The 13168-nt window shown below is 42.1% G+C and overlaps 1 protein-coding gene across 1 annotated transcript in view; it reads left to right on the top strand.

Moving 5' to 3' along the window:
* TRPM2 (transient receptor potential cation channel subfamily M member 2) overlaps positions 1 to 13168 on the top strand; it is a 272602-nt gene that overhangs the window by 192532 nt on the left and 66902 nt on the right. The window contains exon 22 of the mRNA XM_053712880.1: positions 2915 to 3047. Coding sequence (XP_053568855.1) covers positions 2915 to 3047 — 133 coding nt within the window. The remainder of the gene's footprint in view (positions 1 to 2914; positions 3048 to 13168) is intronic.

The following is a 13168-nucleotide window of genomic DNA, read 5'->3' as shown; positions in this document are numbered from 1 at the left end:
GCGGCAACGTTGGGGACGGCAGATTAGGGGTTAATAAGTATAATGTAGGTGGTGGTGGGCTCCGGGAGCGGCAGTTTAGGGGTTAATAACTTTATTTAGTTGCGGCGGGGTACGGGAGCGGCGGGATAGGGGTAAAACAGTTTAGTATAGTGTGGGTGCTTAGTAACAGTATACAAATAAAGCTGGGAAAAAGCCGAAGAGCAATGAGATCGATGACTGTTAGTTAACAACAGTCCGCTGCTCATCGTACCGTACTTGGTGTGAAGCTTTTTGACAGCTTTTTTGGTAACTTTGGAGAACGTATTCAGGTCTGAGGCAGCGATGTTAGGCGATCTTAGGCGAGCGTATTGGTGCCGGCGAATGCAAGTAAGTTGACGGGTTGATAAATAGGGGCCATAGTTTAAGTTAAAGTAAAAACTCTATGTTAAATGTATATTTTTTTAACCATAAGGTTTTAAATGCAGGAATGACACAAGTTAGTTAAGATTTTAGTTTTAAACAACCAGTTCAAAAGTTTTGAGGGCATAAAAAATGGGTTTTTTTTTTAATGTTTTGAAAAAAAATCTTGCTTACAGGAAAAGCAATCAAATGCATTGGCAAGGGCTACATCTCAATCTCTGTGGTATCAAGATCAAACTGTAATTAGTAACTACATAGGCCAGGCCAAAACTAAAAGCTGCAGATACTGGGGTTGATTCCAATCTTTTTAAAAATAAAATATTTTAAAAAAAAAAATTATATATGAAAAACAGGATTGGCCTTTTTTCTTGTTAACAAATTAGTCACAATCTTTTAGAGTCAAAAACAGTTAAGGGGATATGAAACCAAAAACAATTTATTATGTGATTAAGACAGAGCATACCATTTTAAAAAAGTTTCCCATTTTCTTCTATTATTAAATTAGAGCACAACTTGATAGGAAATAGTGCAAAACTGCTGCCATATAGTGCTCTAGACACATGCACGCTCCTTAGCTTACGTTCCTTATTTTCAACAAAAGATACCAAAGGAACAAAGAAAATTTGGTAACAGAAGTAAATTAGAAAGTTATTTAAAATTGCATATTCTGTCTGAATCAAGAAACATTTTGGGTTTCATGGCCCTTTAAGCTGATAACTGGAACAAGATTACATTTTCCCACAACTGCACACTGAATGAATGATAATGGATGCCAGCCACAGAAGTAACAGGGTAATTGAGTCCATGTATGTGTTTTGGATTTCGAGTGGTGAATTTGATCAGCATTAAAACAATTAGAATGCCATTTGCTTCTGGGCATCATGGGCATACTGAGCATATTTGCTTATTGAGGTTTTTAAAATTTTTATATTTTAAAATTAATTTTTTAATTTTTTTTATTTATTGAGAAAACCTTGTTTTCCATTTTGGAGAGATTTTTGGCTAAAAACAAGAAGAAGGAAATATATTTCTCTAAAAGAAAGTGTTCACTCATATAATTTTCTATAGTGTGATTTTAACAGTTCTCATACTATAAATCATGAAACTGAAATTGACAAAGAGGCCCATTTATCAAGCTCCGAGCGTAGCTTGAGGGCCCGTGTTTCTGGCGCGTCTTCAGACTCTAAAGACCGCTGCTCCATACCCCTGTCCGTCTGCTCTGATGAGGCAGACAGAGATCGTCACAATTCAACCCGATCGAGTATGATCAGGTTGATTGACACCCCCTGCTGGCGGTCGATTGGCTGCGAGTCTGCAGGGGCGGCGCTGCACCAGCAGCTCTTGTGCAATGCCTCCCCCTGCAACGCTCTCTTCATTCAGCGATGTCTGTCAGACCTGATCCGCACTGTCGGATCATGTCTGACAGACATTTGATAAATAGGCCTCAAGATCTCAAATATCAGCAAAAGTTCCAAACCTCATTGCACTCAGCAAGGTTTGTATTTACTGAATTTCAATTACTGTAAGAAGATAGTGTCACAAGGTTGTAGCTACTTTATACTGTAAAAACCTGTGCAAAGATCTTAATTGCCAATAAACAAGACAGCATGGCAAATAATTAAATCCAGATCACAAATGTACAAATTCTGATAGACATCTCATTAACTAAGCCAAAATAACTATCATTTACAATAAGGAAAATGTGAATATGAAATAAAAACAAACGTTTTAAGAACATAATTGCTTTACACCATTTATAGATATCGTGGTCACCTTTTTAACATTATGGTTTTGTTTTCTTCACAAACTTTTATTAAGGAATAAAGAATGACAAAGGGCAGTTTTCTTTTAGCACATATATACAGAATGTTGGTCTAAAAGCTTAATGAGTAGACCGTTCAGACTATAAAAACCTCTATATTAAGAAATAAAAGTTATATTTTTATTCATTACTAGCTATTGAGGCCCATTTATCAATCTCCGTATGGAGCTTGTGGGCCTGTGTTTCTTCTTCAGACTCGCCAGAAACTGCAGTTATGAAGCAGCGGACTAAAGACCGCTGCTCCATAACCCTGTCTAGCTGCTCTGAGCAGGCGGACAGGAATCGCCACAATTCAACGCAATCGAGTACGATCGGGTTGATTGACACCTCCCTGCTAGCAGCCCATTGGCCGCAAGTCTGCAGGGGGCGGCGTTGCACCAGTAGCTCTTGTGAGCTGCTGGTGCAATGCTGAATACGGAGAGCGTATTACTCTCCGCATTCAGCGAGGTCTTGTGAACCTGATCCGCACTGATACATAGGCCCCATTAAATCTAGATGATACTGTGTGTTTTTTTTTAAATACATTTACTTTCAAATAGCTGGGAAAATTACATTTTGATAAAAACTTAGCTACTGACAAATTACAATAAGCTTGTTTCCCTGTAATAGAAAAGATAAACATATTGTTTTTGTCAATGTAAACATTTTTTAACTTATGTTTTTTTTTCCATATCTCTGTTTTGTGTGTGATAGAAGAAAAGCTGGAGAAAAATGAAGAAGCTGCTCTGCTCTCCTGGGAAAACTACTTGAAAGAGAATTATCTTCAGCACATTCACTACCAGCTAAAGCAGAGCACAGAGCAAAAGATCAGAGATACGTCTGAAAAGTAATATCCATGCGTCAGAAATGACATTTTCTAAGTTGTCTTCTTTTTACTCTAAACTACAGCCATAGTGACAGGCCTATTTGTTAGTAGAATTAGAACATATTGTTGTTGCACAAAGAATAGATTATACAGTTTGTAACAATACAATAGTAATCATTCATTTTAAATTTCCATAGATATTAGGTTTGGAACCCCATTGAAGCTTTACATCTAACAAACAACTTTTGATTATTTGAAAAAAAATATATATTAAAGGGGCAGTGTACTCAAACATTTGTTGTCATGCACATGGCAAAACTGTATATTTATGGAAGACAAGAAAACATAAGTTTATTTAGGACAAGAACAGGAGTTTTCTTTAATAAGAAATTAACTTAATTGGATTCTGAAATTCCCTCTTTTACTTGATACAAAGAAAAAAAATGGACACAGTTTATGCCATTAGACCTAATATTACTGATTTTGTATTTTCTTTTCCTTTGTCTGAAAATCCCCATACTGTTATATTAAAACAGTGACAGATTTACTTCTGTAGGTAGAAGTGATATTTTCAACCTAATTTGTTGATAAAGGATTAGAAGCATAGTATTTCTTTACAAAGAATTTTGGTTTGAAAATAAGGAATTATATATTATGCTGTTACATACAGTATGTATTTTTCTATCTTATGTTGTCATTCCGAAATTCTAATAATCTGCTTTAGCTTCTAACCTGCACAGAAATATATACTCTGAATATGCTCAGTAAAAATGATTCATTCATTTAATATATTGTTAATATTGATTATGGATCTAAGTTGCAAAAGTTAGAAATGTATCGTAGTGGTTTATTCTTACAGTGACCTAGACAGCTTTCAACAATCTAAAACAATGTAATGTACAGGTACTATTAATTATTAAAAACCGTGAAGTTTACAGACTTTTTTTTTCACATTATTGTTACACAGAGTATATAAGTGCAGTATACTCACGTGTATAACGTTCAAATGCCAGCGATGTTAGGCAAATGATTCCACACAACCACCGATCTCGTCAGTGAAGGGTAAATTCTCGGTTGAACTAGGAATAAAAACTCCAATGTTGTGTGTGCACAAAGCCAGACTGTATAAGTGTAGTATACTCACAATATTGGAGTCTTTATTCCTAGTGCAACCGAGAATTCACCTTTCAATAACGAGATTGATGGTTGTATGGAATCATTCACTTGAACTGAGAGATATCCCTAGGACCTGCACCCCCTATATCTGAAACCTTAATATAAAAATAAACTGTTGCTATTACAGTTAAGGCAAACAAAATGGCAGCTGTTCAAACATTATGACAAATTACTATGGGTGCCATTATACCATGATACTGACAGTACCCTATGTCTTTCACTATTATTTGTGGCTGATTGCAATGCTTGTGCAAGCCCCATTTTACAGCAGCAAGTTAAAGCTCAATAATGTTAACTAACCAATAAACCAATAAACCTAAAAGCAGTTTAGAAAGAGAAGCAGTCTGCTAGGAATGAACAGCAGCTCATTAGCTTGTTCTATGGCCCCGTTGCCACCTGGGAGTAACTTTTTCTGCCCAATTGTGCTTTTCACAGAGGAAAACTTTCCTGTAGTATATCAGTCTGATCCCGCCAGCATGGTCAGTCCAGCCCTGAAATACCAGGCAATTCTCCTCTGAACAAGGAACATGACAACCCCAGACGATCGTTTCGGCCTCCTTTGGGCCTCGTCAATGAGGTGCAGCCATATCCCTCTAAGCACATTGGACAAGGAGTCCACATCTGGTTTCCCTATCAACCTTAGGGAGACTATCCCCAGGGTCATATTACATATGCAAAACAGAAAGAGAAGCAGTCTGCCAGGAATGAACAGCAGCCCCATAGCTTGTTCTATGGCCGGTTACCACCTGGGAGTAGCTTCTTTCTACCCAATTGTGCTTTTCACAAAGAAAAACTTTCCTGTAGTATATCAGTCTGATCCCACTGACATGGTCAGACCAGCCCCGAAAAATCAGGCAATTCTCCTCTGAACAAGGAAAACGGCAACCCCAGACGATCGTTTCGGCCTTCTTTGGGCCTCGTCAGTGAGGTGCAGCCATATCCCTCTAAGTACATTGGGCAAGGAGTCCATGCCTGATTTCACCCATTACCCTTAGGGAGACTATCCCCAGGGTCATATTACATATGCAAAAAAGAAAGAAAAGCAGTCTGCCAGGAATGAACAGCAGCTCCTTAGCTTGTTCTATGGCCCGGTTGCCATCTGGGAGTATCTTCTTTCTGCCCAATTGTGCTTTTCACAGAGGAAAACATTCCTGTAGTATATCTGTATGATCCCGCCAACATGGTCAGTCCAGCCCCAAAATACCAGGCAATTCTCCTCTGAACAAGGAAAACAGCAACCCCAGACAATCGTTTCGGCCTTCTTTTGGGTTTCGTCAGTGAGGTGTAGCCATATCCCTCTAAGCACATTGGGCAAGGAGTCCACATCTGGTTCCCCCCATCACCCTTAGGGAGACTATCCCCAGGGTCATATTACATATGCAAAACAGAAAGATAAGCAGTCTGCCAGGAATGAACAGCAGCTCCATAGCTTGTTCTGAGTGCTGATTTCTACCTGGGAGTAGCTTCTTTCTGCCCAGTTGTGCTTTTCACAGAGGAACATTTCCCTGTAGTATATCAGTCTGATCCTGCCAACATGGTCAGTCCATCCCCAAAATACCAGGCAATTTTCCTGTGAACCAGGAAAATGGCAACCCCAGACGATCATTTCAGCCTTCTTTGGGCCTCGTTAGTGAGGTGCAGCCATATCCCTCTAAGCACATTGGGCAAGGAGCCCACGTCTGGTTTTCCCCATCACGCTTAGCGAGATTATCTCTGTGGTCATATTACATATGCAAAACAGAAAGAGAAGCAGTCTGCCAGGAACAAACAGCAGCTCAATACCTTGTTCTATGGCCCGGTTGCCACCAAGGGAGTAGCTTCTTTCTGCTCAATTGTGCTTTTCATAGAGGAAAACTTTCCTGTAGTATATCAGTCTGATCCTGCCGACATGGTCACTCCAGTCCCAAAATACCAGGCAATTCTCCTCTGAACAAGGAAAACTTCAACCCCAGATGATCGTTTCGGCCATCTTTGGGCATTACTTGGTTAAAAAGAAGCTGCACCCAGGTGGTAAATTGCCAAAGAACAGGCTAACAATGGTATTAAGCCGGTTGTTCGTACCTGTGAGAGTGCTTCTCTCTGCGTGTATTTAGAAACCTGAAAGTAGTGTCCCTACTGATATAAAGCCTAAGTGCAACTCATAAATCATAATAAAAATGAATTCCTGTTCTTGGAAGAATGTAACCTGGAGCTCTTGCATTTTGCATTGTAAGCTTGTTAAGGAGAGCCTGCAAAACGCAAGTTAAGAAGCTGTGCTTATAAGAATTTTCAAGGCTAAGCCTGCTACATATTTCTCATTAATTGGATTTAGCAGACAACTGCAAAACAATGTAGCCAATACTGACAAAATGTCAGTGGTTAGCCTAGTCCTCTACAAAAGCAAGCAGATTGGTTGCTCAAAAGAAGGCAAGTAATCTGTAAATCCATATATACACATATAAATAAATACATACAAATGTACACACATGTAAACAGATATATACATACATATACATATTTAAATATATATTTATCTCTATGTTAAAGCCCTTTGTCTTCCTTTTTTTGAGCCCTCATATATTTAAACTGTTATAACTTTTTAAAATTATTTTTTATTAGAAAGTGTTATTATGAGTGCAACTGTATTTTAAATGTATTTTTAACCTGTTTTGTGCAACTTTTTAGTTGAGCATAACAGTTAACCAGAGAGTTAAGTTGCGATATCCCGATTCAAGTTAAATTGAGCAAATGGATTTACTTTCAACCTGTAATATGTGCACTATTTCTGAAGCAAAAAGAGCCTTGATAAACCCATGTTTGCTTGTGCACAACAGTAAGCACCACTTGTAACCAAGCCCAAGGTATTCTATATATGAAAACACAAAAGTATACACTGTGAGAGGGTGACACTGAAACCGTAACAGTTGTCAATACAAAGGGGCCTATGTATCAAAGGTCTTGCGGACCTGATCCGACAGTGCGGATCAGGTCCGCAAGACCTTACTGAATGCGGAGAGCAATACCCTCTCCATATTCAGCATTGCACCAGCAGCTCACAAGGGCTGCTGGTGCAATGCCGCCCCCTGCAGACTCGCAGCCAATGGGCTGCCAGCAGGGAGGTGTCAATCAACCCAATCGTACTTGATTGGGTTGAATTGTGGTGATTCCTGTCTGCATGCTCAGAGCAGGCGGACAGGGTTATGGAGCAGCGGTCTTTAGACCGCTGCTTCATAACTGCTGTTTCTGGCGAGTCTGAAGACTTGCCAGAAACACAGTCCCACAAGCTCCATACGGAGCTTGATAAATGGGCCTCAAAGTCTGAATACCAATATAAAAGCGTAAACAATATCATAGTAAGGTAACGCACTCCATATGTATTAGATGCTGCACATGCTGTAACACTGTAACAAGTGTGGCCTGTTAAGAATCACAGGCAAATAAAGCAGCAAAGAGTTAAGTTCATACCTTAGTGTCCTTATGCATATACCGAAGCAAAAGTAAGAGGTAGCTAGCAGCTTGTCCTCTGAAACATAAGCCGTATGTACGGCGGTGTCCAAGCTAAACAAAAGTGTGTGGAAAGACGCCCAAAACCAGCCCAGCTTGAAACTTGGCGCTTCACTCAATGAGGCAGGTGATCTCAGGTGAGAAAATTTGCTGTGTAGTTCCTTTACGGCACTAGGCGGAAAGCAGTGGGAGTATCCAAGACTCCCGAAACAACAATCATGGAAAAAGAACAAAAGTCCACAATCCGCAAGGTGAAAAAGTTGCAGTTTATTGTGCAAGTGAAGGTAAATCATACATGGCCACACAAAACGTAAAGAAACATCCTACGTGTTTCGTGCCTGTAGGGCACTTCATCAGGGATGAGTAAACATTCCCCCACTCACATCATTTATACAAGTGCAAATTTAACTCTTTGTGAAACAACAGCTTACGTCATTAAGCAAACACATACAGTTGTGCTCATAAGTTTACATACCCTGGCAGAATTTATGATTTCTTGGCCATTTTTCAGAGAATATGAATGATAACACAAAAACTTTTCTTTCACTAATAGTTAGCGATTGGCTAAAGCAATTTATTATCAATCAACTGTGTTTACTCTTTTTAAATCATAATGACAACAGAAACTACCCAAATGACCCTGATAAAAAGTTTACATACCCATGTGATTTTGGTCTGATAACATGCACACAAGTTGACACAAAGGGGTTTTAATGGCTATTAAAGGTAACCATCCTCACCTGTGATCTGTTTTCTTGTAATTAGTGTGTGTGTGTATAAAAGGTCAATGAGTTTCTGGACACCTGACAGACCCTTGCATCTTTCATCCAGTGCTGCACTGACGATTCTGGATTCTGAGTCATGGGGAAAGCAAAATAATTGTTGAAGGATCTGCGGGAAAAGGTAGTTGAACTATATAAAACAGGAAAGGGATATAAAAAGATATACAAGGAATTGAGAATGCAAATCAGCAGTGTTAAAACTCTAATAGAGAAGTAGAAAATGAGGGGTTCTGTTGAAACCAAACCACGGTCAGGTAGACCAACTAAAATTTCAGCCACAACTGCCAGTAAAATTGTTCGGGATGCAAAGACAAACCCACAAATAACTTCACTTAAAGAGAGATGGGCTGCATGGTCGAGTCAAGAGAAGAAAGCCATTACTACGCAAATGCCACAAAGTATCCCGCTTACAATATGCCAAACAGCACAGAGACATGCCTCAAACCTTCTGGCACAAAGTCATTTGGAATGATGAGACCAAACGCTACATTTGGAGGGAGTCAACAAGGCCTATTATGAAAGGTACACCATTCCTATTGTGAAACACGGAGGTGGATCGCTGATATTTTGAGGATGTGTGAGCTACAAAGGCACAGGAAATTTGGTCAGAATTGATGGGAAGATGAATGCAGTATGTTATCAAACAGAACGCCTCATTTTCCACTTCTTGATTAGAGTTTGAACACTGCTGATTTGCATTCTCAATTCCTTGTATATCTTTTTTTTCCCCTTTCCTGTTTTATACAGTTCAACTACGTTTTTCCCACGAATCCTTTGACAATTCTTTTTCTTTCCCCATGACTCAGAATCCAGAAACGTCAGTGCAGCACTGGATAAAAGATGCAAGGGTCTGTCAGGAGTCCAGAAACTCATTGACCTTTTATACACACACACTAATTACAAGCAAACAGATCACAGGTGAGGATGGTTACCTTTAATAGCCATTCAAACCCCTTTGTGTCAACTTGTGTGCTTGTTATCAGGCCAAAATCACCAGGGTATGACAACTTTTGATCAGGGTCATTTGGGTAGTTTCTGTTGTCATTTAAAAAGAGTAAACACAGTTGATTGATAATAAATGGCTTCAGCCAAACACTAACCATGAGTGAAAGAAAAAAAATTGTGTTATCATTCATATTCTCTGAAATATGGCCAAGAAATCATAAATTCTGCCAGGGTATGTAAACTTATGAGCACAACTGTAGGTAAAATGGTGTTACAATTTCAAAGAATGCATTGTGTATTTATAGCAGTGATTGGTTTGAGAAAAAACACTAAACTTGAATTGAGACACAAAGTGTAAGTAGCATTGTTGTTGAAAGTTGAAAGTATAATTAAGGTGAAAATTACAAGTGTAAACATTTGTTTGCGGTCATAACAACTAATACATCAAATAGCAGCACAGTTTATTATGTATAATCAGAGATTTGTTCCATATCCTGAAGAGTTACTAGAAAGAAGGGAATTAACCTTCAAATAATATGGTTGCACAGATCGTTACATCAGCTAAATAATAAAATAATAAACTATAACAAAGAAATGAAAAATGAGTTAAAGGCATAAGGACTGGGCACTAATAAAAATTGGGAATATTGTTGGAATATAATAAGGAAAACTCAGAAAAAAAATTCATGGCCACGTATATATTAAATATCTACAGATCCTAAGCATACACTCAAAAAATAGGAGAAGTGATACAAATAAAGATATTATACACATACACGTATACATCAATAGGGTGCACACTTGATATAGTACAAAAAGTTTCAAGCAAGGTGTCAAATATTATATACTAGTCCTAAAGACCGTTCACACAAGCCATTTTTTGCAGTACAGCGGTCCCACCCCTTGCTCTCTCTCCCCCTCTCTTTTGCTCTCTCACCCCTCTCTTTTGTGCTCTCTCTCCCCCTCTCTTTTGTGCTCTCTCCCCCCACTCTTTGCGCCCTCTCTCTCGCCCTCTCTCTCCCCCTATCTTTTGCTTTCTCTCCCCCCTCTCTTTTGCTCTCTCTCCCCCTCTCTTTTGCTCTTTCTCCCCCTCTCTTTTGCACTCTCTCCCCTCTCTTTTACGCTCTCTCTCCCCCCTCTCTTTTGCGTTCTCTCTTTTGCGCTCTCTCTCTCCCCCTCTTTTGTGCGCTCTCTCTCCCCCTCTCTTTTGCGCTCTCTCCCCCTCTTTTGTGCTCTCCCCCCTCTCTTTTATGCTCTCTCCCCCCTCTCTTTTGCGTTCTCTCTTTTGCGCTCTCTCTCCCCCTCTTTTGCGTGCTCTCTCTCCCCCTCTCTTTTTGCTCTCTCTCCCCCCTCTATTTTACGCTCTCTCAACCCCCTCTCTTTTGCGTTCTCTTTCTATTTTGTGGTCTCTCTCTCCCCCCTCTTTTGCGCTCTCTCTCTCCCCCTCTCTTTTGTGCTCTCTCTCTCTCCCCCTCTCTTTTGCGCTCTCCCTCTCCCCCTCTCTTTTTCTCTCTCTCCCCCTCTTTTGCTGTCTCTCTCCCTCTCTTTTGCTTTCTCTCTCTCTCCCCTTCTTTTGCTGTCTCTCTCCCTCTTTTGCTCTCTCTCTTCCCCCCTCTCATTTAGTCTCTCTCCTCTCATTTGCTCTCTCTTTCCTCTCGTTTGCTCTCTCTCCTCTCTTTTGCTGTCTCTCTCCCTCTCTTTTGCTCTCTCTCCCCCTCTCTTTTGCGCTCTCTTCCCCCTCTCTTTTGCACTCTCTTCCCCTCTCTTTTGCGCTCTCTCCCCCTCTCTTTTGCGCTCTCCCCCCTCTCTTTTGCGCTCTCTCCCCCCCTCTCTTTTGTGCACTCTCCCCCTCTCTTTTGCGCACTCTACCCCCTCTCTTTTGCGCACTCTCCCCCTCTCTTTTGCGCTCTCTCCCCCCTCTCTTTTGCGTACTCTCCCCCTCTCCTTTGCGCACTCTCCCCCTCTCTTTTGCGCACTCTCCCCCCTCTCTTTTGCTCTCTCTCCCCCTCTCTTTTGCGCTCTCCCCCCCTCTCTTTTGCGCTCTCTCACCCTCTCTTTTGCGTTCTCTCCCCCCTCTCTTTTGCGCTACTTCCCCCTCTCTTTTTCACTCTCTCCCCACTCTCTTTTGCGCTCTCTCCCCCTCTCTTTTGCGCACTCTCCCCCCTCTCTTTTGTGCACTCTTCCCCCTCTCTTTTGTGCACTCTCCCCCCTCTCTTTTGCGCACTCTCCCCCCTCTCTTTTTGAGCACTCTCCCCCTCTCTTTTACTCACTCTCCCCCCTCTCTTTTGCTCTCTCTCTCCTCTCTTTTGCTCACTCTCTCCTCTTCTGTTTGCTCTCTCCTCTCTTTTGCCTTGTCTCTCATCTCCCTCTCTTTTGCTCTCTCTCCCCCTCTCTTTTGGCGCTCTCTCCCCCTCTCTTTTGTGCTCTCCTCCCCCCTCTCTTTTGCGCTCTCTCCCCCTCTCTTTTGCGCTCTCTCCCTCTCTCTTTTGCGCTCTCTCTCTCCCCCTCTTTTGTGCGCTCTCTCTCCCCTATCTTTTGCGCTCTCTCCCCCCTCTCTTTTGCGCTCTCTCCCCCTCTTTTGTGCTCTCCCCCCTCTCTTTTATGCTCTCTCTCTCCCCCCCTCTCTTTTGCGTTCTCTCTTTTGCGCTCTCTCTCCCCCTCTTTTGCGCGCTCTCTCTCCCCCTCTCTTTTTGCTCTCTCTCCCCCATCTATTTTACGCTCTCTCAACCCCCTCTCTTTTGTGTTCTCTTTCTATTTTGTGGTCTCTCTCTCCCCCTCTCTTTTGCGCACTCTCCCCCCTCTCCTTTGCGCACTCTCCCCCTCTCTTTTGCGCACTCTCCCCATTCTCTTTTGCTCTCTCTCCCCCTCTCTTTTGCGCTCTCCCCCCCCCCTCTCTTTTGCGCTCTCTCACCCTCTCTTTTGCGTTCTCTCCCCCCTCTCTTTTGCGCTACTTCCCCCTCTCTTTTTCGCTCTCTCCCCACTCTCTTTTGCGCTCTCTCCCCCTCTCTTTTGCGCACTCTCCCCCTCTCTTTTGCGCACTCTCCCCCTCTCTTTTGCGCACTCTCCCCCCTCTCTTTTGCGCTCTCTCCCCCCTCTCTTTTGCGCACTCTCCCCCCTCTCTTTTGCGCACTCTCCCCCTCTCTTTTGCGCACTCTCCCCCTCTCTTTTGTGCTCTCTCCCCCTCTCTTTTGTGCTCTCTCCCCCCTCTTTTTTGCGCTCTCTCCCCCCTCTTTTTTGCTCTCTCTCCCCCCTCTCTTTTGCGCTCTCTCCCCCTCTCTTTTGCGCTCTATCCCCCCTCTCTTTTGCGCTCTCTCCCCCCTCTCTTTTGTGCTCTCTCCCCCTCTTTTGTGCTCTCCTCCTCTCTTTTATGCTCTCTCTCCCCCCTCTCTTTTGCGTTCTCTCTTTTGCGCTCTCTCTCCCCCTCTTTTGCGCGCTCTCTCGCCCCCTCTCTTTTGCGCTCTCTCTCCCCCCTCTATTTTACGCTCTCTCAACCCCCTCTCTTTTGCGTTCTCTTTCTATTTTGTGGTCTCTCTCTCCCCCCTCTTTTGCGCTCTCTCTCTCCCCCTCTCTTTTGTGCTCTCTCTCTCTCCCCCTCTCTTTGGCGCTCTCTCTCTCCCCCTCTCTTTTGCTCTCTCTCCCCCTCTTTTGCTGTCTCTCTCCCTCTCTTTTGGTCTCTCTCTCCCTCTCTTTTGCTGTCTCTCTCCTTCTTTTGCTCTCTCTCTTCCCCCCTCTCATTTGCTCTCTCTCCTCTCATTT

Source organism: Bombina bombina, chromosome 1, assembly GCF_027579735.1.
Source record: "Bombina bombina isolate aBomBom1 chromosome 1, aBomBom1.pri, whole genome shotgun sequence".
NCBI lineage: Eukaryota > Metazoa > Chordata > Amphibia > Anura > Bombinatoridae > Bombina > Bombina bombina.
This window is presented reverse-complemented; position numbering and strand designations above follow the sequence as displayed.